General features: G+C 43.8%; 1 protein-coding gene across 1 annotated transcript in view; it reads left to right on the plus strand.

The window, feature by feature from the left end:
- Positions 1-25,499, plus strand: part of LOC126187866 (atrial natriuretic peptide receptor 1-like) — a 1,317,386-nt gene that overhangs the window by 1,128,355 nt on the left and 163,532 nt on the right. The window contains exon 13 of the mRNA XM_049929189.1: positions 4,577-4,732. Coding sequence (XP_049785146.1) covers positions 4,577-4,732 — 156 coding nt within the window. The remainder of the gene's footprint in view (positions 1-4,576; positions 4,733-25,499) is intronic.

Here is a 25,499-nt window from a genome sequence, read left to right on the forward strand (position 1 = left end):
AATCCTCAGTGGTACTCTCAGCTGACCAATTCTTCTGCTTAGAGGTCTGTCTCTGGATAACTGCCAACCCAAGTGAAATGTGAGAGAAAGCCGCCTCGACACTGATACGCACAATATTTACATGTGAGTGAACTCTAACGGACCAGAGTGGTCGGTCTCCGGAAAATGGATTTGCATTAGCTTGATAATTCCCCTCGTACTAGATATACAGTACACCTGATTGCAGTGATAGTGATATGAAACTGGTGGATACAACAATGAAGCACGCAACGACAGACGGATGCTGGACCTTTTGATGTGATGCCAGCATGATTTGTTTGGCAACATGTCAACATATCCATAACAGACCTTACTACATTCTTCACGCTGAAGCGCTACAGCTGCTGTTGATCCGCATGTTCAGCGGTGTCATCCTCGAATTGAACTAGTGGCATGCATTCCATTGGGTCAGTTTCAGAAACCACAAACGCCTCGTACTGCGATGGTTATCGGATCATCGCCGTTTCCGTGTTCACTCACAAAATGTAACATTTTGGTATAACTGCCGTTCGAATCACTGCTATTGCAATGGTCATAAACGTTTTGCATGCTATTGTGCTCATTCTCTGCCTACTTTGTTGAGCGCCGTATTTCACAAACGCCATGCGCGTTTTTCTCGATTACTATTGCAAGAGATCTGAATAGGGTATCCAGCACACTGAACACATTTTCGGGAGGATGGAGCTCCAGATGCCAGTATGGCCATCCAGATGTAGGTTTTTCGTGATTTTCTTGAACTGATTAAGGCAAATGGCGGGATGATTCCTTTGAAACGGAGTCCCACTCCCATTTGAACTTGTACTCCATCGCCAGTGATGTCGTCGACGATGGATGTATTCCAGTCCCTGTCTTCTCCTGTATTTTTTTACCCTCTGCAACTCCCTCTAATACCGTCTTAACGCAATTACAATCATCCTGTCAATTTTTCTTGTCAGAGTTTTCCATATGTTCCATTTTCCGCCGACTCTCCTTATTCATTACCTAATCATTCCACCCAGTTTTGAATATCCTTCCGTAGCACCGGAATGCTTCGATTCATCTATTTTCCCGTTTTTCCACGGTCCATGTTTCATTACCATACAGTGCTGTGCTCTAAACGTACATTCTCAGAAGTTTCTGCCTCAAATTCAGGTCTATGTTTGATACTTGCTGGCTTCTCTTGGCCAGAATGTCCTCTAGCCTGTGCTGATCTCTTTTTGTGTCCTCTTTGATTCACACGTCGTGTTTTATTTTGCTTCCAAGACAGCAGAATTACTCAATTTCTCCTATGTCGTGGCCCCAGGTTTGATGTTAAGTACATCGACAGTCTCATTTCCGTTACTTCTCACGTGATGACTGGGTGTTGTGTGATGTCCTTAGGTTAGTTAGGTTTAAGTAGTTCTAAGTTCTAGGGGACTGATGACCATAGCTGTTAAGTCCCATAGTGCTCACAGCTATTTGAATCGTTACTTCTTATTATTTTCTTCTTAGGTTTACTCTCAATGCATATTCTGTCTTTATTTAGCACGTCCTGTAAGTCTTCTTCACTTTCACTGTCGTCAGTGAATCGTATTATTATCATTACCGGTATTATATTTTCACCTTCAATTTTAATCTCACTCCTAAAGTTTTCTTTTATTTCCGTCATTGCTTCTTCGCTGTATAGATTGAAAAGTAGGTATGAAACACTACATCTTTTTATTACGCTCTTTTAATCCTTGCACGTCGTTCTTGATCTTCTAGTCTTACTGTCCCTCTCGTTTCTAGCAGATGCTGTATATGATCCGCCTTTCTCTATACCTTACTCATATTTTTCTCAGCATTTCGGACATCCTGCATCATTTTACATTGTCGAACACTTTTTCCAGATCAAAACATGCTATTAACGTGCTTTAATTTTTCTGAAGTTTTACTTCCATTTTCAGTCATAACGTCAGAACTGCCTCTCTGGTGTCCTTTCTTTTCCGAAAGCCAAAGTCATCGTCATTTAACAGTTTCTTAATATTCTCTTCCTCTCTTCTGTATAACACCCTTGACAGCAATATACCCCTGAATATATGAGCTGTTAAAATAATTGTGTGACTGTTCTCGCACATTCTCGTTTCTGGATGAGGTATCGAATATATTGCTTCCCCCTACTTATACCTCCCGAGGAGATCACGAATGTAAAATTAGAGAGATTAGAGCGCGCACAGAGGCTTTCAGATAGTCGTTCTTCCCGCGAACCATACGCGACTGGAACAGGAAAGGGAGATAATGACAGTGGCACGTAAAGTGCCCTCCGCCACACACCGTTGGGTGGCTTGCGGAGTATAAATGTAAATGTAAATGTAAATAGAGCGCGTTACCTAGTGTTCATTCGAGATGAGCTGCCGCAGTTGGACACAGTAGCAATTATACATATTCTCCGGGAAACAACGTTTTTTCAGGAAGACGCTGTCTCAATCCACTTCGACAGAAATATTAGTTAGCACTTAACCAACAGATACACTCGTAGTTTCATTGCAGTGAGAGCTACTGTCCAGTGGCCAGCGCAATTACCTGGTCTCACGCACATGAATTTTTCTTGCGGTCCATGATGCCTCTGAAGAAACTGAAGAGTAATTGGTTGCTAGGTTGCCAGCTGGCTGTCTGCTTGTACAAGAGACGACAGGGATATTTGAGACAGTGCAGAAAAATTTTGTCCTTCTTTCTAACGCATGTTTTGCTGTGGGCTTATGTTGTTGTAAGGTGTTTATTGTTCATACCAGTAAACAACTATTTATTTCTGACCATTAATTACTTATCATTAAGAGCCATGTTCAGGAGCACATAGATTCTGTATAATTTTGAACGTCTAGATGGTAGGTAGCTGTTGGCAGTGATCAGCGTATGACCATTTAGTTATACAAGAAAATGTAAGACTTTTATTTCCGTCTCAATTGCAAACTGTTTTTATTAACATATAGCCGGTTTTAATGACTTACACCAACTTCAGATATAATGTGCTTGGCTACAAATAGCACTTGAATGTGCTATGCAGTGCCAGAAGCAGCCTGTGATGCAGCAGTTCAGACTGAACTGCTAATCGTTATAAAGTATTTTATGTCCGATAATGGTGCATAAGACATTAACACTGACCTTATGTTGATTAATAAACTTCGCTAGTGACAAGAAAATAACTTTTTGTATTATGAACAATATTGGGGTCGATGCATCTCAGTGACGATGTCACAGATTCAAAAAGAAAAAAGAAAAAAAAAGGAGGAGGAGGAAAGGATCGTGGATAATCAGTATGAAGCAACTCCTTACTCCTAAATAATACAATCTAATGGCTTGCCTCGATTTCTAGGAGTTTGACTACATAGCACTACCTACCTTTCTAATATGTTACTCATCACAAACCACATCAAAATCTCACTTATTTTAAAACTTTCTTTTAAAGTATACTTTTGAATAGAGATATGACGTCCTTGGAAATAAGAAGAGATTTTTCACTAACGTGCGTGTGCCTTTGAAAGCTAGCACCTCGTCATATTTCAGGAGGTATTCCAAATGTCATAAATATCAACACCATATCTTGTCCGTATCAGGCAGACAAATTTTCTTGTTGCCCTAAGCAGAGTGGTTATAATTAAACTTCCGTTAGTTGAGAGGACCCCATGAAAAACGAGCCATCGTAGGACAATGAAACTTTGTGATAACTGTATAAGGTCCTGCGGACGAGAAATATCGAATGAACCATTGGATGAAACACAATTTCCACATGAGGGGGGGGGGGGGGGGGTAACATTGCTAACTGCGTACCATATTTAAGTTGGAGGCTACAAACGTTGCTCAACGTGACGACCATCCGCATACACGACAGCCAGGATCAGCACTAACGACACCATTTCACAATTACTCGCTGCGCTTTTCGAATGGTAGACCATGGAATGTTGAGCTGTCGTGACGCAGTTCGTGTACTGCTTAAAGATCACACATTCCTTCCAGAATGCTCAGACATGGCAACAGCAACTTCTTCAACAATATGTGGCACAACTGGCCGTGGGCCTGCCCGCAGGAGCAATCGACAGTTCATACGAACTACCGAATCACGTTCTTGATCCCCCGTAAAGAAGTAGGAAATCTCTGTATTCCTTTAACACGTGGATACTGGCGAACTGCAGCAGCACTACTGCTGTTATTTTGAAAAAAAAAACAGCTTTGCGAGTAAGACCCTGCTTACCTTGTTCAGACCCCTGTTGATTCTCTCCCACTGCTATGCACACTGATGCTCCTGTTTCAACCACACGTCGCCGTACCAGTACCGGCGTCTAACAGCAAGTCATGTAGCACTGCTAACAACGCAAATCATGCAGCGCACTATCTGAACGTCATTCCTATAAAGTCAGGTACTCGTAAGGTAAAACGTTTTCCGTCTACGCTGGCTCAAGTAGCGAAATTCTAATAATAGCAGCCCTGTACTAACCGGAAGGAATAGCACTCTAGGAGAGGCTAAGGATCTGTGTGTCTGTGTGTTACTCCGACACGGTACGCGAGGCGTGTATGTGTACGTGTGTGTTTGTTGCGGCGACAGGTCAGCTGTGGACGGCGCCGGAGCTGCTGAGGATGCCGCAGCGGCCGCCGGAGGGAACGCAGAAGGGCGACGTCTACAGCTTCGCCATCATCGTGCACGAGATCGTCACCCGGCAGGGACCCTTCTTCATCGCCGATCGACACTTTTCACCTAAAGGTAAATCACTCGCCTATAGCACACACTGTTCAATTGAAGCCATCTCAACGACATTCATTTATTAAAAACTGGGCTTTGGAAAGTAAGTTACGTAATATTATGGCAGGTAAAGTATGTTCTATTGAATTCTGCATAAAACTTCGACGTGATACATTCACTGTTTTTTAACACAGTCAACGGGCGGATCATCCTACCATTCGTTCAGTTCTTCGACGGTACAAATCCGCTCCTCGGTCACTCAGTACCTTTCATCTTTTAAACTAGAAAATTCTTGTGAAAGCAGTTACTGTGTACGAAACAATTACACTGAAGACCAAAAGAAACTGGTACACGTGGCTAATATCGTGTTGCCCGCCAGCGAGCACACAGAAGTGCCGTACTACGACGTGGAATGGACTCGACTAATGTATGGAGTAGTGCTGGAAGGAATTGACACCTTGAATACTGCAGCACTGTCCACAAATCCGTAGAGTACGAGGAGGTGAAAATATCTTCTGAACAGCACGTTACAAGGCATCCCAGATGTGCTCAATAACGTTCATGCCTGGGGAGTTCGCTGGGCAGCGGAAGAGTTTTCCTGGAGCCACTCTGTAGCAATTCTGGTCGTCTAGGGTGTCGCATTGTTCTGCTGGAATTGCCCAAGTTCGTGGGCGTGCACAATTGACATGAATGTATGCAGGTGAACAAAGAGGATGCTTACGTGAGTGTCACCTGTCAGAGTCGAATCTATACATATCGGGGGTCCCATATCACGCTCCATCTATTACAGAGCCTCCACCAGCTTGAACAGTCCTCTGCTGACATGCAGTGTCCATGGATTCATGAGTTTGTATCCATACCCGTACACGTTTATCAGCTCGATACAGTTTGAAACGAGAATCGTCCGACCAGGCAATATGTTTTCAGTCAGCAACAGTCCAATGTTGGTGTTCACTGGCCTAGGCGAGGTGTAAAGTTTTTGTAGTGTCGTCATCAAGGGTACACGAATTGGCCTTCGGCTCGGAAAGCCTATATCGATGATGTTTCGTTGAATGGTTCGCACCCTGACACTTGTTGATGGCCGGCCGCTGTGGTCAAGCGGTTCTGGGCGCTTCAGTCCAGAATCGCGTAACTGCTACGGTCGCAGTTTAGAATCCTGCCTCAGGCATGGCTGTGCGTGATGTCCTTAGCTTAGTGAGGTTTACGTAGTTCTAAGTTCTAGGAGACTGATGACCTAAGTAGTTAAGTCCCGTAGTGCTCAGAGCCATTTTGAACCTGTTGATGCCCCAGCACTGAAATCTGCAGCAATTTCCGGAAGGGTTGCACTTCTGTCACGTTGAACGATTCTCTTCAGTCGTCGTTGGTCCCATTCTTGCAGCATCTTTTTCCGGCCGTAGCGATTACGGAGATCTAATGTTTTAACCGATTCCTGATATTCACGGTAATTTCGTGAAATGGTCTTACGGGAAAATCCTCACTTCATCGCTACCTCTGAGTTGCTGTGCCCCATCGCACGTGTGCCGATTATAACACCACGTTCAAACTCACTTAAATTTAGACAACCTGCAATTGTAGCAGCAGTAACTGATCTAACAACTGTGCCAGACACTTGTTGTCTTATATAGGAGTTGCCGACCGCATCGCCGCATTCTACCTGTTTAGGTACCTCTGTATTTGAATACACATGCCTATACTAGTTTCTTTTGCGATTCCGTGTAGTCTTCAAGGATTACGGACGTGTGTCGTGTTGCAGAATTTGCCTTTCACATTTAATATTTTGCAGTGTGCATCAACGCTCAGAGCGATTCATGGAACTGAACTGAGTGACGCAGTAGCGGAGGGTGCTCGAAGTAAACGCACTGTGCGTGAATATGCTGTCCTCCCACACGCTGTGCACCCGCCGCTCAGCCAGTAGCTCGTGCGACAATGGGAGGCAGAGTGTTCCAGAGTGCGGGTCAACAGGCTGCGATCAATGAAAACCACCACTCGACCGCGTCACACACCATTCAGGCTGCGCAAACGGGATAAAGGGCTGCTAACCCGGCGTCCAGTCAGACTTGGCCCCTGTCCTTTTCCGTTAGTGCTTATGGTGAGGAAATCTTTACACTCCACGTTTTCAGTGATCTAATTTCATTTCCTGAAAAGGTGACATTCGTAACACTTCCATCTGTCCCGCAATCCATTTTAGCTTTTGTCAATACGTAGTATAACAGTTGTTTAAATATGATGCCCATTTTACAATGTTGTGTCTGACTTCGTGAGTTCCTTATACAGGGTTATTACAAATGATTGAAGCGATTTCACAGCTCTACAATAACTTTATTATTTGAGATATTTTCACAATGCTTTGCACACACATACAAAAACTCAAAAAGTTTTTTTAGGCATTCACAAATGTTCGATATGTGCCCCTTTAGTGATTCGGCAGACATCAAGCCGATAATCGAGTTCCTCCCACACTCGGCGCAGCATGTCCCCATCAATGAGTTCGAAAGCATTGTTGGTGCGAGCTCGCAGTTCTGGCACGTTTCTTGGTAGAGGAGGTTTAAACACTGAATCTTTCACGTAACCCAACAGAAAGAAATCGCATGGGGTTAAGTCGGGAGAGCGTGGAGGCCATGACATGAATTGCTGATCATGATCTCCACCACGACCGATCCATCGGTTTTCCAATCTCCTGTTTATAAATGCTTCTGCTCTAGCCTTCTCCGTAAGATTTTCCAAACCGTCGGCTGTGGTACGTTTAGCTCCCTGCTAGCTTTATTCGTCGACTTCCGCGGGCTACGCGTGAAACTTGCCCGCAAGCGTTCAACCGCTTCCTCGCTCACTGCAGGCCGACCCGTTGATTTCCCCTTACAGAGGCATCCGGAACTTTTAAACTGCGCATACCATCGCCGAATGGAGTTAGCAGTTGCTGGATCTTTGTTGAACTTCGTCCTGAAGTGTCGCTGCACTGTTATGACTGACTGATGTGAGTGCATTTCAAGCACGACATACGCTTTCTCGGCTCCTGTCGCCATTTTGTCTCACTGCGCTTTCGAGCGCTCTGGCGGCAGAAACCTGAAGTTCGGCTTCAGCCGAACAAAACTTTATGAGTTTTTCTACGTATCTGTAGTGTGTCGTGACCATATGTCAATGAATGGAGCTATAGTGAATTTATGAAATCGCTTCAACACTTGTAATAGCCCCGTACTTGGTCCCGGCAGAAATAAATTTTGAGCTCCTATTCAATCGTGTCACAAATCCAACTTGTGAACTCCATCAATGTTTTTTGTTGAATTTCAATTACTGCTGTCAAATTGCAGGTTTCTGGTCCGAGAGTTCATTTGTGGTCAGTTCTTTGTACGTACCATATAAATACTGATAATTAACAACACTTCTTTATAGCACAGTATTTAATTCGTAGACAACTTACAAGAGACGCTCACAGCAACAATGAGATCTGACATGTTTTCACACTTTTTCCCAATTTATGCAAATACTTCACGTCACCAATTTAAGGGTTCTGAGGCCACGAAGTCGAAGTGTAAACATGAACTTAACAATAGAAGTAAGCTGCCTGATGACTAGTATTACTTTTATTAACATTAAATTTAGGTTCCGTCCGCCGCTCGTGGTCTCGCGGTAGCGTTCTCGCTTCCCGAGCCCGGGGTCCCGGGTTCGATTCCCGGCGGGGTCAGAGATTTTCACCTGCCTCGAGATGACTGGGTGTTTGTGTTGTCCTCATCATTTCATCATCATCCAGGAAAGTGGCGACATTGGACTGAGCAAAGGTTGGGAAATTGTACGGGCGCTGATAACCACGCAGTTGAGCGCCCCACAAACCAAACATCATCATCATCAAATTTAGGTTCAAAGAGTTTTATCCTTGCAAACTAAATTTGTTTGAATGTATGTTAATGTGTTAGCAACATACTTGAATTCACTGTTATAGCGGCCACCCAATTTGTCATTTTAACACAAACAAATGTAGTTTTTGGAAATTTAAAAGAATTAAAAACTAATGTGTAAAGTGTCTCATCTTCAAGGCATTTTCATGTTGATTTCAAAACTACTCTTAAATGTAGCATTTCTATAATATTTCCCAATGATTTAATATTATGATTTATATTTTAGGAAGATTAATTCAGCTGATGCGTTCGGTTCACAGTGGTATGTGGGAAACATGATCTTTTCACCTTCGGCATCAACTGAATAAAGTTTATTTTAAAAAGAATCGTATAGTAGAATTTCAGTATTGTACAAGTGTTTCCTTTATTAATATGGTGTATGATATGATTTTGGAAGTAGGCCACCCCTTGGGGCCAGTTATTCTATTATGGTATTTACTTCTTATAGATCCTCAGTTCATGGTGGCAAAAGAGGGGGTGGTGAATTAAACTGGTTTCAAAATTCGAAATAAGGATTTTGTACAGATATCGTAAAATGCTATTTCAAAAGTGTTTTATGGTACCAATGGAAACATCAAGCAATCGGCAATGTTGTACTGTTGTCATAAATATGCCTTATACAGGATGAAGAAAAATTCGCGCACTCGGACTTCGCAGCGAGATCAAACGGTGTATTGCTAAACGTAGTTTTCGACTTTGCTTCGAGAGTCGGTAAGCGTTATGGAATATTGTACCACAGCTTCCTTCCTAAACTGTTTGAGAAGAGACTTTAAGCGATTTAGATACGCCACATTATCTTGATTTATTATTTGCAGTTTCTGTTCGTAAAATTATTTTGTGTTCTCATCTTCCTCGTTTACGCCTCAGATGCCTCTGAAGCTGACTAGGGCGGCGCACGCCAAGCAAGAAGTCGCTAGTTCGAAACTTGGTGGTGCAATACATCTCCATCGCCTGTAGTTGACACACAGGTGTAAGAATGTTGTTCACGAGAAATTTCCGGTCACCAGACTTTGCAACAACTTCCTTGATTAATTTCCAAATATCTTAGCAGTATCTCACGGAGGGCGGGCATGCAACGCTGTTGATGACGGTACGTCGATAGAACCAAGGCGTTTAGCTTTGGTGCTGCCTTTGTGCCATCTCTTTCGCGATTAGCAACGCCAAAACAAACGCAACACTCATTCCACTGACCTACTTTGGAAAGGTGCACGTTACACGTTTGAAAGCAAACCACTAAAATGGCTTCAATTAGACAGGCTTTTAAACAACTGTGCGTTACATGAATAAATAATTTTCTTATTCTGTTGCTTACCTTAGTTTGCTAGTAGTTACACAGATTTGAATAATTTATGTGTGAGTTTGAATGTGTGAGTGCCAGTAAGAGATACCCAAACGAATTTCTAAAAAAGATTTCATATGGTCGATGTACAAATCTCCCAAATACCTCGTAACAAATGAAAATTTATGGAAGACCAGGTTGTGAACCAGAGTGTCATGTTTGGCGTGAGCAAGTTTGACCATCTGAGCATACATCCAGGTTCGAGCCAATGTTTTCAAAATCACCGTGTTTTCCTTCTCTTTCGGGCAGATGGGACTAGAATTATTTAGGGATGTGACTACAATATCTATGGAAGCGTTGAAATCAAAGAATTTAATGAAACTAACTCAGCCCGCCGGTGTGGCCAAGCGGTAAAAGGCGCTTCAGTCTGGAACCGCGTGACCGCTATGGTCGCAGGTTCGGATCCCGCCTCGGGCATGGATGTGTGTGATGTCCTTAGGTTAGTTAGGTTTAAGTAGTTCTAAGTTCTAGGGGACTGATGACCACAGATGTTAAGTCCCATAGTGCTCAGAGCCATTTCAACCATTTCAAACTAACTCACTAACAAATTAAGACTATTTTACTCACCTATCTTTCCCCGCACTTTGCTGTTCGCACTTAACACATGCGAGAACTGTTGGTTAAAATGTCCAGAAGTAATTAGAAGGCAACATCAGATGCAATGGACGTTTGGCTTTTTTTTTAAATTTTAACCCTCTTCGTTTAATTATAGCGAACTGGATGCAACAGTCCAGTTTTGGAACTTATGAAGACACTAACCGTTTTAGTTAAAATGCTAATACTAATCGTCTTCGTCATTACTATTCGTTATTATGCTTCCCTCGTCATCATTAAAGTGCAGTTAGGAATTTCCCTCAGGATTCTGCAGTTACGTGCCTCATAAGTCACGACAACTATGTATTTTGTTTCCATTATAGTTACGCGGAATGCATATCCATTTCCCATAGACCAAAAAATAGCACGCAATAGTGGTATCAGTGGAGAAACTGCGAGGACTAATCGAGATGATCTTAAAACAGTAGCACAATTAAATGCTGTTTAAGTGTATCTTGTAACAAGACGCGCAGCATGTCACGCTATAAACCAATCTGATATATGTGGTGAGCAGAGGCCGGCGAATCATGTTTTCGGTGTAATTACCCTGTTAGCTAGACGCCACTCGGTTATTTATTTATTCCATGCCTCTGTGAAAGCAGCCGTAAAGTACCGCCGGTGTTTACGTTCAGTGCTGGAGTGCAGCATCCAGTCTGACGCAAACAGAGTAGCGGGAATCAGTCCGCAGTAATTACCTAGAGTGGATACACGTCGGCAGCTGCGCGAGTTGCATTGCTAATGCCACCGCCGGTCAGACGTCAGGCGCGAATGACGTCACTTCCGGCCAACGCTCAGCAGCCGTAGGGTGCAGCTGCAGTTCCTGTACCAGTACTGACGGTCTGTGAATGGATCCAGCTTATTGTTTGTGAAAGTGAGACGGCTAATGTATTATGACTGCGGTGATGAGCAGACATAGCCCTACTTGCTTTAAAAGAGCCACGCTACATTGTTACTGTTGAGTTTTTACATATACAGGGTGAGTCACCTAACGTTACCACTGCATATATTTTGTAAACCACATCAAATACTGACGAACAGATTCCCCAGACCGAACGTGAGGAGAGGGGCTAGTGTAATTGTTTAATACAAACCATACAAAAATGCACGGAAGTTTGTTTTTTAACACAAACCTACGTTTTTTTAAATGGAACCCCGTTAGTTTTGTTAGCACATCTGAACATATAAACAAATACGTAATCAGTGCCGTTTGTTGCATTGTAAAATGTTAATTACATCCGGAGATATTGTAACCTAAAGTTGACGCTTGAGTATCACTCCTCCGCTGTTCGATCGTGTGTATCGGAGAGCACCGAATTACGTAGGGATCCAAAGGGAACGGTGATGGACCTTAGGTACAGAAGAGACTGGAACAGCACATTACGTCCACATGCTAACACCTTTTTATTGGTTCAAAATGGTTCAAATGGCTCTGAGCACTATCGGACTCATCTGCTGTGGTCATAAGTCCCCTAGAACTTAGAACTACTTAAACCTAACTAACCTAAGGACACACATCCATGCCCGAGGCAGGATTCGAACCTGCGACCGTAGCGGTCGTGCGGTTCCAGACTGTAGCGCCTTTAACCGCTCGGCCACTCCGGCTGGCCCCTTTTTATTGGTCTTTTCCACTGACGCACATGTACATTACCATGAGGGGTGAGGTACACGTACACACGTGGTTTCCGTTTTCAATTACGGAGTGGAGTAGAGTGTGTCCCGACATGTCAGGCCAATAGATGTTCAATGTGGTGGCCATCATTTGCTGCACACAATGGCGTTACACCAGATGTACTGCGGCGTGTACGACATTCATTACGCCAGAGATTGCAATTGTGTGCAGCAAATGATGGCCACCACATTGAACATCTATTGACCTGACATGTCGGGACACACTCTATTCCACTCCGTAATTGAAAACGGAAACCACGTGTGTACGTGTACTTCGCCCCTCATGGTAATGTACATGTGCGTCAGTGATAAACAGCAATAAAAAGGTGTTAGCATGTGGACGTAATGTGCTGTTCCAGTCTCTTCTGTACCTAAGGTCCATCACCGTTCCCTTTGGATCCCTACGTAATTCGGTGCTCTCCGATACACTATCCAACAGCGGAGGAGTGGTACTCAAGAGTCAACTTTAGGTTACAATATCTCCGGATGTAATTAACATTTTACAATGCAACAAACGACACTGATTACGTATTTGTTTATATGTTCAGAAGTGCTAACAAAACTAACGGGCTTCCATTTAAAAAAACGTAGGTTTGTGTTAAAAAACATACTTCCGTGCATTTTTGTATGGTTTGTATTAAACAATTACACTAGCCCCTCTCCTCACGTTCGGTCTGTGGAATCGGTTCGTCAGTATTTGATGTGGTTCACGAAATATATCCAGCGGTAATGTTAGGTGACTCACCATGTATACTGCAAGCAATGGGAACTACAGGTAGGAATATCATCAGTGTAGGAAAAGATAGATTGCTACTTAACGCAAAGAAGATACGTCAAGTTGCAGACAGGCACAATTAACACACACTTATGTAAAGCTCTCGGCCGCAATCTTCATCAGTAAAGGACGCACACACACACACACACACACACACACACACACACACACACACACACACACACACACACAGGCAGGTATACCTTATGCACACGCGACCGGCAACTCCACCATCTCGGACCGGAAAGTTTCTTCTACTGTGCTTTCATTTGTTCAGTATGTTTTCCTTTCCTGTCTTCTGACCACTTCAGACCAGACTTTTCGCTCTCCTATCTTGGAATCTTTCCTAATTCAGCACTTCTTCCATATACATTTCTCTCTCAATTATTTCTTCAGCTTTTGTCGTACTTTTATAAATTCGTTTGTGCGACATGAATCTAACTTGTTGTTGACTTCTTATGACAATTATTACAAGATCTTTTTGGGTAATTTACCGTCCTGCATTCGTTATAAATGTCCAAAATTTACCAGTCTCCTTTTTCTCACTATTTCTCATATGTTTCCTGTGTCTCGATAAATTTCATGATTAGTAAGTACTTTCGAACCCTCCATAGTTTTTTGTGGACCTAATATTTTGTTAGTGATTGCCTTTATAGTATTTGTATTTTATCTACACTGCAGAGCCGAAGAAAGTGATACACGTGCCTAATATAGTATAGGGCCCCCGAGAGCACGCAGAAGTGCCGCAACACGACGTGGCATGGACTTGACTAATGTCTGAAGCAGTGCTGGAGGGAACTGACACCATGAAACTGCAGGGCTGTCCGTAAGAGTACGAGGAGGTGGAGATCTCTTCTGAACAGCACGTTGCAAGGCATCCCAGATATCCTCAGTGATGCTCATGTCTGGGGAGTTTGGTGGCCAGCGTAAGTGTATAAACTCATAATAGTGTTCCTGGAGCCACTCTGTAGCAATTCTGGACGCATCGGGTGTCGCATTGTCTTGCTGGAGCCGAAGTCCGTCGGAATGCACAATAGTCATGAATGGATGCAGATGATCAGAAAGGATGCTTACGTACGAGTCACTTGTCAGAGTCGTATTTAGACGTATCAGGAGTCCGAATCACTCCAACTGCACGCGCACCACACCACTACAGAGCCTCCAACAGTATGAACAGTCCCCTGCTGACATGCAGGATCCATGGATGCATGAGGCTGTCTCCATACCAGTACACGTCCATCCACTCAATACAATTTGAAACGAGACTCGTCCGACCAGGCACATGTTTCGAGTGATGAACAGTTCAATGTCGGTGTTGACTGTCCAGGCGAAGTGAAAAGCTTTGTGTCGTGCAGTCATCAAAGTTACACGAGTTGGCCGTTAGCATCCGAAAGCCCATATCGATGATGTTTCGTTAAATGGTTCGCATGCTGACACTTGTTGCTGGCCCAAAATTGGAATCTGCAGCAATTTGCAGAAGGGTTGCACTACTGTCCCGTTGAACGATACTCTTCCGTCGTCGTTGGAACCGTTCTTCCGGGATTTTTCTCGGCCGCAGCGATGTCGGGGATTTGATGTTTTACCGTATTTCTGATATTCACGGTACACACTTGAAATTGCCGTACGGGAAAATCCTCAGTTCATCGCTAACTCCGATATGCTGTGTCCCATCGCTCGTGCACCACTATACCACCACGTCCAAAGTCACTTAAATCTTGATAACCTGCCATTGTAGCAGCAGTAACCAATCTAGCATCTGCGCCAGACACTTGTTGTATTATACAGGGTGTTACAAAAAGGTACGGCCAAACTTTCAGGAAACATTCCTCACACACAAAGAAAGAAAATATGTTATGTGGACATGTGTCTGGAAACGCTTACTTTCCATGTTAGAGCTCATTTTATTACTCCTCTTCAAATCACATTAATCATGGAATGGAAACACACAGCAACAGAACGTACCAGCGTGACCTCAAACACTTTGTTACAGGAAATGTTCAAATGTCCTCCTTTAGCGAGGATACATGCATCCACCCTCCATCGCATGGAACCCCTGATGCACTGATGCAGCCCTGGAGAATGGCGTATTGTATCACAGCGGTCCACAATACGAGCATGAAGAGTCTCTACATTTGGTACCGGGGTTGCGTAGACAAGAGCTTTCAAATGCCCCTATAAATGAAACTCAGGAGGGTTGAGGTCAGGAGAGCGTGGAGGCCATGGAATTGGTCCGCCTCTACCAATCCATCGGTCACCGAAAATGTTGTTGAGAAGTATACGAACACTTCGACTGAAATGTGCAGGAGCTCCATCGTGCATGAACAACATGTTGTGTCGTACTTGTAAAGGCACATGTTCTAGCAGCTCAGGTAGAGTATCCGGCTTGCAATCATGGCTGTGAATCGAGGAAGTACAGTACATACTGATGAAACTAAAATGAGCTCTAACATGGAAATTAGGCGTTTCCGGACACATGTCCACATAACATCTTTCCTTTATTTGTGTGTGAGAAATGTTTCCTGAAAGTTTGGCCGTACCTTTTTGTAACACCCTGTATAGGCGTTGCCGACCGCAGCACCGTATTCTGCCTGTTTACCTATCTCTGTATTTGAATACGTATGCCTATGCCAGTTTCTTTGGCGCTTCAGAGTAAATTATAATTCAGTTCTACACATTAGCTTGCATACAGACATTCTGGTTTCACTACTGTGCTGTAATGCCTCATGTTTACATGTTTTCTTAGAAGTAAAAAAAAAAAAATGTGTGTGAAATGATATGGGACTTAACTGCTAAGGTCATCAGTCCCTACTTAACCTAAATTATCCTAAGGACAAACACACACACCTATGCCCGAGGGAGGGCTCGAACCTCTGCCAGGACCAGCCGCGCAGTCCATGACTGCAACGCCCTTAGACCGCTCGGCTAATCCAGCGCGACTTTCTTAGAAGTCTTTAGTTACAACACACTCCCTTCCCATGTTGTATATCTTTATCTCCGAGACACCTTTTTTCCAGGTTATCGATATGCTCAGACATTAATTAACATGTTTTCTCACTGTCCTCACAAGCGAAAGCCGATCCGCAAGCCATGCCGCCACGGCGACAGTCCCCTCTGCAACCACACGAGTCTCCAGTTTCGTTAGGCGAAGCAGCCTCTGTTATGAAATAGATATGCTGACATATTTATGTTCCGATAGATTTATTTGTAGTACTTCTATATACTGACATTTATTACTAAATATAATGAATTAAAAACAGAATAATAAAGTGAGAACAAATATTAATACAGCCTCCCTACAGCTGTACCTGTACAAAAATTGTGGCACTTAGTGCGTCGTCATTCACACTTGCTTCACGCAAGTGGGAGCGTCTGTGCCACCTTCCTTCGTGTAACATGGCGGCGTATTGTTGCCCTACACTTCGAGCAACTCAGTATGGATTGTTGTAGCGTTGCCCCTCTTCAAGTGCAGAAAACAGATCACCGCAGGCTACCTCATTTTGTCAGTGGACTGCGCCGTTTCCTTTCGCCTCCTGTACCGACATGCAATGGTACGATATATATGAAATTGCAGTGTTTGTGTTATTCTAATTACGATGCAAATTTCCTTTGGACAGGCATGCATGTATTTACGAGAATCACTCCAAAAGAAATGCACACTATTTTTTTTTTAAATCCATCTTTTATTCTACATGTTTGAAAGTCTTATAGAGTGTACATACATCCTTTAGGAACAATATTTTCATTTCTCCACATAATTTCCATCCCTATCAACTGTCTTACGCCATCTTGGAACCAGCGCCTGTATACCCGCACGGTAAAATTCTGGACCAACCTGTTGGAGCCACTGTTTGGCAGCGAGCACATCGGAGACATCATCTTTAAACCTTGTTCCACGAAGAAAGTCTTTCAGTTTCCCAAAGAGATGGTAGTGACATGGAGCCAGGTCAGGACTGTAAGACGGGTGTTTCAGTGTTGTCCATCTGAGTTTTGTGATCTCTTCCATGGATTTTTGACTGACATGTGGCTGTGCATTGTCGTGCAACAGCGAAACATCCTGCTTTTGCCGATGTGGTCGAACACGACTCAGTCGAGCTTGAAGTTTCTTCAGTGTCGTCACGTACATCTACATCTACATTCATACTCCGCAAGCCACCTGACGGTGTGTGGCGGAGGGTACCTTGAGTACCTCTATCGGTTCTCCCTTCTATTCCAGTCTCGTATTGTTCGTGGAAAGAAGGATTGTCGGTATGCTTCTGTGTGGGCTCTAATCTCTCTGATTTTATTCTCATAGTCTCTTCGCGAGATATACGTAGGAGGGAGCAATATACTGCTTGACTCTTCGCTGAAGATATGTTCTCGAAACTTTAACAAAAGCCCGTACCGAGCTACTGAGCGTCTCTCCTGCAGAGAATTCCACTGGAGTTTATCTATCATCTCCGTAACGCTTTCGCGATTACTAAATGAACCTGTAACGAAGCGCGCTGCTCTCCGTTGGATCTTCTCTATCTCTTCTATCAACCCTATCTGGTACGGATCCCACACTGCTGAGCAGTATTCAAGCAGTGGGCGAATAAGCTTACTGTAATCTACTTCCTTTGTTTTCGGATTGCATTTCCTTAGGATTCTTCCAATGAATCTCAGTCTGGCATCTGCATTACCGACGATCAACTTTATATGATCATTCCATTTTAAATCACTCCTAATGCGTACTCCCAGATGATTTATGGAATTAACTGCTTCCAGTTGCTGACCTGCTATTTTGTAGCTAAATGATAAGGGAACTATCTTTCTATGTATTCGCAGCACATTACACTTGTCTACATTGAGATTCAATTGTCATTCCCTGCACCATGCGTCAATTCGCTGCAGATCCTCCTGCATTTCAGTACAATTTTCCATTGTTACAACATCTCGATACACCACTGCATCATCTGCAAAAAACCTCAGTGAACTTCCGATGTCATCCACAAGGTCATTTATGTATATTGTGAATAGCAACGGTCGTATGGCACTCCCCTGCTGCACACCTGCAATCACTCTTACTTCGGAAGACTTCTCTCCATTGAGAATGACATGCTGCGTTCTGTTATCTAGGAACTCTTCAATCCAATCACACAATTGGTCTGATAGTCCATATGCTCTTACTTTGTTCATTAAACGACTGTGGGGAACTGTATCGAACGCCTTGCGGAAGTCAAGAAACACGGCACCTACCTGTGAACCCGTGTCTATGGCTCTCTGAGTCTCGTGGACGAATAGCGCGAGCTGGATTTCACACGACCGTCTTTTACGAGACCCATGCTGATTCCTACAGAGTAGATTTCTAGTCTCCAGAAAAGTCATTATACTCGAACATAATACGTGTTCAAAAATGCTACAACTGATCGACGTTAGAGATATAGGTCTATAGTTCTGCACATCTGTTCGACGTCCCTTCTTGAAAACGGGCCTTTTTCCAATCCTTTGAAACGCTACGCTCTTCTAGAGACCTACGGTACACCGCTGCAAAAAGGGGGGCAAGTTCCTTCGCGTACTCTGTGTAAAATCGAACTGGTATTCCATCAGGTCCAGCGGCCTTTCCTCTTTTGAGCGATTTTAATTTGTTTCTATCCCTCTGTCGTCTATTTTGATATCTACCATTTTTTCATCTGTGCGACAATCTAGAGAAGGAAGTACAGTGCAGTCTTCCTCTGTGAAACAGCTTTGGAAAAAGACATGTAGTATTTCGTCCTTTAGTCTGTCATCCTCTGTTTCAGTACCGTTTTGGTCACAGAGTGTCTGGACATTTTGTTTTGATCCACCTACCGCTTTGACGTAAGACCAAAATTTCTTGGTATTTTCTGCCAAGTCAGTACATAGAACTTTACTTTCGAATTCATTGAACGCCTCTCGCATAGTGCTCCTCACACTACATTTCGCTTCGTGTAATTTTTGTTTGTCTGCAAGGCTTTGGCTATGTTTATGTTTACTGTGAAGTTCCCTTTACTTCCGCAGCAGTTTTCTAACTCGGTCGTTGTACCACGGTGGCTCTTTTCCATCTCTTACGATCTTGCTTGGCACATACTCATCTAACGCATATTGTACGATTGTTTTGAACTTTGTCCACTAATCCTCAACACTATCTGTACATGAGACAAAAATTTTGTGTTGAGCCGTCAGGTACTCTGTAATCTGCATTTTGTCACTTTTGCTAAACAGAAAAATCTTTCTACCTTTTTTAGTATTTCTATTTACGGATGAAATCATCGATGCAGTAACCGCTTTATGATCGCTGATTCCCTGTTCTGCGTTAACTGTTTGAAATAGTTCGGGTCTGTTTGTCACTAGAGGGTCTAATATATTATCGCCACGAGTCGGTTCTCTATTTAACCGCTCAAGGTAGTTTTCAGATAAAGCACTTAAAAAAATTTCATTGGATTCTTTGTCCTTGCCACCCGTTATGAACGTTTGAGTCTCCCAGTCTATATCGGGCAAATTAAAATCTCCACCCAGAACTATAACATGGTGGGGAAATCTACTCGAAATATTTTCCAAATTATCCTTCAGGTGCTCAGCCACAACAGCTGCTGAGCCAGGGGGCCTATAGAGACATCCAATTACCATGTTTGAGCCTGCTTTAACCGTGACCTTCACCCAAATTGTTCCACATTTCGGATCTCCGTCAATTTTCTTCGATACTATTGCACTTCTTATCGCTATAAACCCCCCCCCCCCCCCCATGAACCATGGACCTTGCCGTTGGTGGGGAGGCTTGCGTGCCTCAGCGATATAGATGGCCGTACCGTAGGTACAACCACAACGGAGGGGTATCTGTTGAGAGGCCAGACAAACGAGTGGTTCCTGAAGAGGGGCAGCAGCCTTTTCAGTAGTTGCAAGGGCAACAGTCTGGATGATTGACTGATCTGGCCTTGTAACACTAACCAAAACGGCATTGCTGTGCTGGTACTGCGAACGGCTGAAAGCAAGGGGAAACTACGGCCGTAATTTTTCCCGAGGGCATGCAGCTTTACGGTATGATTAAATGATGATGGCGTCCTCTTGGGTAAAATATTCCGGAGGTAAAATAGTCCCCCATTCGGATCTCCGGGCGGGGACTACTCAAGAGGATGTCGCTATCAGGAAAAAGAAAACTGGCGTCCTACGGATCGGAGCGTGGAATGTCAGATCCCTTAATCGGGCAGGTAGGTTAGAAAATTTAAAAAGGGAAATGGATAGGTTAAAGTTAGATATAGAGAGAATTAGTGAAGTTCGGTGGCAGGAGGAACAAGACTTCTGGTCAGGTGACTACAGGGTTATAAACACAAAGTCAAATAGGGGTAATGAAGGAGTAGGTTTAATAATGAATAGGAAAATAGGAATGCGGGTAAGCTACTACAAACAGCATAGTGAACGCATTATTGTGGCCAAGATAGACACGAAGCCCACGCCTACTACAGTAGTACAAGTTCATATGCCAACTAGCTCTGCAGATGACGAAGAAATTGAAGAAATGTATGATGAAATAAAAGAAATTATTCAGATAGTGAAGGGAGACGAAAATTTAATAGTCATGGGTGACTGGAATTCGAGTGTAGGAAAAGGGAGAGAAGGAAACGTAGTAGGTGAATATGGATTGGGGCTAAGAAATGAAAGAGGAAGCCGCCTGGTAGAATTTTGCACAGAGCACAAATTAATCATAGCTAACACTTGGTTTAAGAATCATGATAGAAGGTTGTATACATGGAAGAACCCTGGAGATACTAAAAGGTATCAGATAGATTATATAATGGTAAGACAGAGATTTAGGAACCAGGTTTTAAATTGTAAGACATTTCCAGGGGCAGATGTGGACTCAGACCACAATCTATTGGTTATGAACTGTAGATTAAAACTGAAGAAACTGCAAAAAAGTGGGAATTTAAGTAGATGGGACCTGGATAAACTGAAAAAACCAGAGGTTGTAGAGAGTTTCAGGGAGAGCATAAGGGAACAATTGACAGGAATGGGGGAAAGAAATACAGTAGAAGAAGAATGGGTAGCTCTGAGGGATGAAGTAGTGAAGGCAGCAGAGGATCAAGTAGGTAAAAAGACGAGGGCTAATAGAAATCCTTGGGTAACAGAAGAAATATTGAATTTACTTGATGAAAGGAGGAAATATAAAAATGCCGTTAATGAAGCAGGCAAAAAGGAATACAAACGTCTCAAAAATGAGATCGACAGGAAGTGCAAAATGGCTAAGCAGGGATGGCTAGAGGACAAATGTAAGGATGTAGAGGCTTATCTCACTAGGGGTAAGATAGATACTGCCTACAGGAAAATTAAAGAGACCTTCGGAGATAAGAGAACCACTTGTATGAACATCAAGAGCTGAGGTGGAAACCCAGTTCTGAGCAAAGAAGGGAAAGCAGAAAGGTGGAATGAGTATATAGAGGGTCTGTACAAGGGCGATGTACTTGAGGACAATATTATGGAAATGGAAGAGGATGTAGATGAAGATGAAATGGGAGATACGATACTGCGTGAAGAGTTTGACAGAGCACTGAAAGACCTGAGTCGAAACAAGGCCCCCGGAGTAGACAACATTCCATTGGAACTACTGACGGCCTTGGGAGAGCCAGTCCTGACAAAACTCTACCATCTGGTGAGCAAGATGTATGAAACAGGCGAAATACCCGCAGACTTCAAGAAGAATATAATAATTCCAATCCCAAAGAAAGCAGGTGTTGACAGATGTGAAAATTACCGAACAATCAGTTTAATAAGCCACAGCTGCAAAATACTAACACGAATTCTTTACAGACGAATGGAAAAACTAGTAGAAGCCGACCTCGGGGAAGATCAGTTTGGATTCCGTAGAAATACTGGAACACGTGAGGCAATACTGACCTTACTACTTATCTTAGAAGAAAGATTAAGGAAAGGCAAACCTACGTTTCTAGCATTTGTAGACTTAGAGAAAGCTTTTGACAATGTTGACTGGAATATCCTCTTTCAAATTCTAAAGGTGGCAGGGGTAAAATACAGGGAGCGAAAGGCTATTTACAATTTGTACAGAAACCAGATGGCAGTTATAAGAGTCGAGAGACATGCAAGGGAAGCAGTGGTTGGGAAGGGAGTAAGACAGGGTTGTAGCCTCTCCCCGATGTTATTCAATCTTTATATTGAGCAAGCAGTAAAGGAAACAAAAGAAAAATTCGGAGTAGGTATTAAAATCCATGGAGAAGAAATAAAAACCTTGAGGTTTGCCGATGACATTGTAATTCTGTCAGAGACAGCAAAGGACTTGGAAGAGCAGTTGAATGGAATGGATAGCGTCTTGAAAGGAGGATATAAGATGAAAATCAACAAAAGCAAAACGAGGATAATGGAATGTAGTCGAATTAAGTCGGGAGAAGCTGAGGGAATTAGATTAGGAAATGAGACACTTAAAGTAGTAAAGGAGTTTTGCTATTTGGGGAGCAAAATAACTGATGATGGTCGAAGTAGAGAGGATATAAAATGTAGACTGGCACTGGCAAGGAAAGCATTTCTGAAGAAGAGAAATTTGTTAACACCGAGTATAGATTTAAGTGTCAGGAAGTCATTTCTGAAAATATTTGTATGGAGTGTAGCCTTGTATGGAAGTGAAACATGGACGATGAATAGTTTGGACAAGAAGAGAATAGAAGCCTTCGAAATGTGGTGCTACAGAAGAATGCTGAAGATTAGATGGGTACATCACATAACTAATGAGGAAGTATTGAATAGGATTGGGGAGAAGAGAAGTTTGTGGCACAACTTGACCAGAAGAAGGGATCGGTTGGTAGGACATATTCTGAGGCATCAAGGGATCACCAATTTAGTATTGGAGGGCAGCGTGGAGGGTAAAAATCGTAGGGGGAGACCAAGAGATGAATACACTAAGCAGATTCAGAAGGATGTAGGTTGTAGTAGGTACTGGGAGATGAAGAAGCTTGCACAGGTTAGAGTAGCATGGAGAGCTGCATCAAACCAGTCTCAGGACTGAAGACCACAACAACAACAACATCGCTATAAACACGCCTCCCCCTTCACTGTCCAGCCTGTCTCTGCGGTATACATTCCAATCTGAGTTTAGGATTTCATTACTGTTTACGTCTGGTTTCAGCCAACTTTCTGTCCCTAATACTATATGGACATGGTGACCGTTTATTAATGAGAGCAGTTCTGGGACCTTTCTATAGACGCTCGTGCAGTTTACTATTAGCACATTAATATTGTTATTCCCTGTTGCATTTTGCCTACTCCTACCTTGCCGCGTCTCAGGAGGCGTCTTGTCGGGCCTAGGGAGGGAAGTCTCTAACCTAAAAAACCCACATGTGCACTCCACACGTACTCCGCTACCCTTGTAGCCGCTTCCGGCGTGTAGTGCACGCCTGACCTATTCAGGGGGACCATACATTTCTTCACCCGATAGCGGAGGTCGAGAAATTTGCTCCTCAGAACTCCGCAGAATTGTCTGAGCCTCTGGTTTAAGCCTTCTACTCGGCTCCAAACCAGAGGACCGCGATCGGTTCTGGGAACGATACTACAAATAGTTAGCTCAGATTCCACCCCGCGAGCGAGGCTTTCCGCCTTCACCAAATCCGCCAACCTCCTGTACGATCTGAGGATGACCTCTGAACCCAGACGGCAGGAGTAATTGGTGCCGACATGAGCAACAATTTGCAGTCGGGTGCACCCAGTGCTCTCTGTCGCCGCCGGTAGTGCCTTGTCCACATCTCGGATGAGACCCCCCGGCTAGCAGTCAGAGTGAACACGGCCTTCTTCCCCGACCTTTCCGCTATTTCCCTAAGGGGCTCCATCACCCGCCTAACGTCGGAGCTCCCAATAACTAATAAACCCCTCCTCCCGTGTGTCTGCTCGGACCTTGCTGAAGGACCGGCCACATGTCTACTCACAGGGAGAGCGGGCGATGCCACACGGCCAGCCTCCACATTGACCCTCCGCGTCGTGCGCCGCGAACGCCGCTGAACACGCCACTCCCCTTGGGGAGAGGGTGGCCCAACCGCGCCCGGTATCCGCGAAGATGTCTCGACAGCAGGGACAGTGGATGAAGCATGTAAGACCTGGGATGTACCATGCGACGCACCAGACTCCCCACTGCCGCTACACTCAGAGGCAGCAGCCTGAATACGGCTGACCGCGGCCATCAATACGTTAAGCTGTTCGCGAACAGTGGCCAGCTCCTCCTGCGTCCGTACACAGCAGTCACACATCCCATCCATCCTAAGAAATCAATTTACTGTAGAGCATTAATCAACTTTTAACTAGACTGCTAATTCACTAAAGGCGGCTTATTGTTGACTAAACTGTGGTTGCTAGACACTTCTTGTAGAAAACAATGAAAATAGCACTATCTGTCTCTGGACTGTATTGAAAACGAACACTAGCAGTACTGGCACTATGTTTGACTAAAGGGACTCTCTCTGACAGTATTCAAAACAAACACGAAATATATGGAACACTATTACTAGCACTCGACAATTAAAGCTTCCTAAAAGCAAAAATACACTTAAGAAGAAGTGACAAGTAATTAAAATACAGTTAGTACTTAAATTAACGTAGCTCGCTGCACAGCAGACGTGAAGCAGACGGCAGTTACGACGACACTGACACTACTGGCACTATGCATCAGAATTTATGGTGGTTCCACTTGGCATGGTGTCCACAAGCAAGAGTCCTTCGGAATCAAAAAACACCGTAGCCATAATTTTTCCGGCAGAAGGTGTGGTTTTGAATTTTTTTTTCTTGGATGAATTTACATCATGCCACTCCATTGATTGCCTCTTCGTCTGTGGTGAAAAATGATGGAGTCATGTTTCATCACTCGTCACAATTCTTCCAAGAAATTCATCTCCACCATTCTTGCACCGTTCCAAAAGTTCGCTGCATACCGTTTTTCTTGTGTCTTTGTGAACCTCTGTCAACATCCTGGGAACCCACCTGGCACAAACCTTTTTTAACGCCAACACTTTCAGTATTCTACAAACACTTCCTTCCCCTATCCCATCGTAGCGTGACAATTCGTTCACTGTGACGTGTCTGTCAGCAGTCACCAATTCGTTAACTCTCTGCACATTGTCTGGAGTGTGTGCAGTACGAGGCCTGCCGCTGCGAGGACAATCCTCAATATTGCCGTGCCCGCTTTCATCACGTAACCTGCTTGCCTACCGACTAACTGTACTGCGATCGACAGCAGCATCTCCGTACACCTTTTTCAACCTCTTGTGGATGTTTCCCACTGTCCCGTTTTCACAGCACAGGAGTTTTATGACAACACGTTGCTTCTGACGAACGTCAAGTGTAGGAGCCATCTTTAAGACATGCTGTGACGGCGCCACTCACAGGAACAGGTTGAAGTAAGTTTAAAAACAAGCAGGAAGGATCTATCAACACACTGTAATACTTTCACACTTGCAGAGTGAAAAATGTTGTTGTTGTTGTGGTCTTCAGTCCTGAGACTGGTTTGATGCAGCTCTCCATGCTACTCTATCCTGTGCAAGCTTCTTCATCTCCCAGTAC

This window comes from Schistocerca cancellata, chromosome 5 (genome assembly GCF_023864275.1).
Source record: "Schistocerca cancellata isolate TAMUIC-IGC-003103 chromosome 5, iqSchCanc2.1, whole genome shotgun sequence".
Lineage (NCBI taxonomy): Eukaryota > Metazoa > Arthropoda > Insecta > Orthoptera > Acrididae > Schistocerca > Schistocerca cancellata.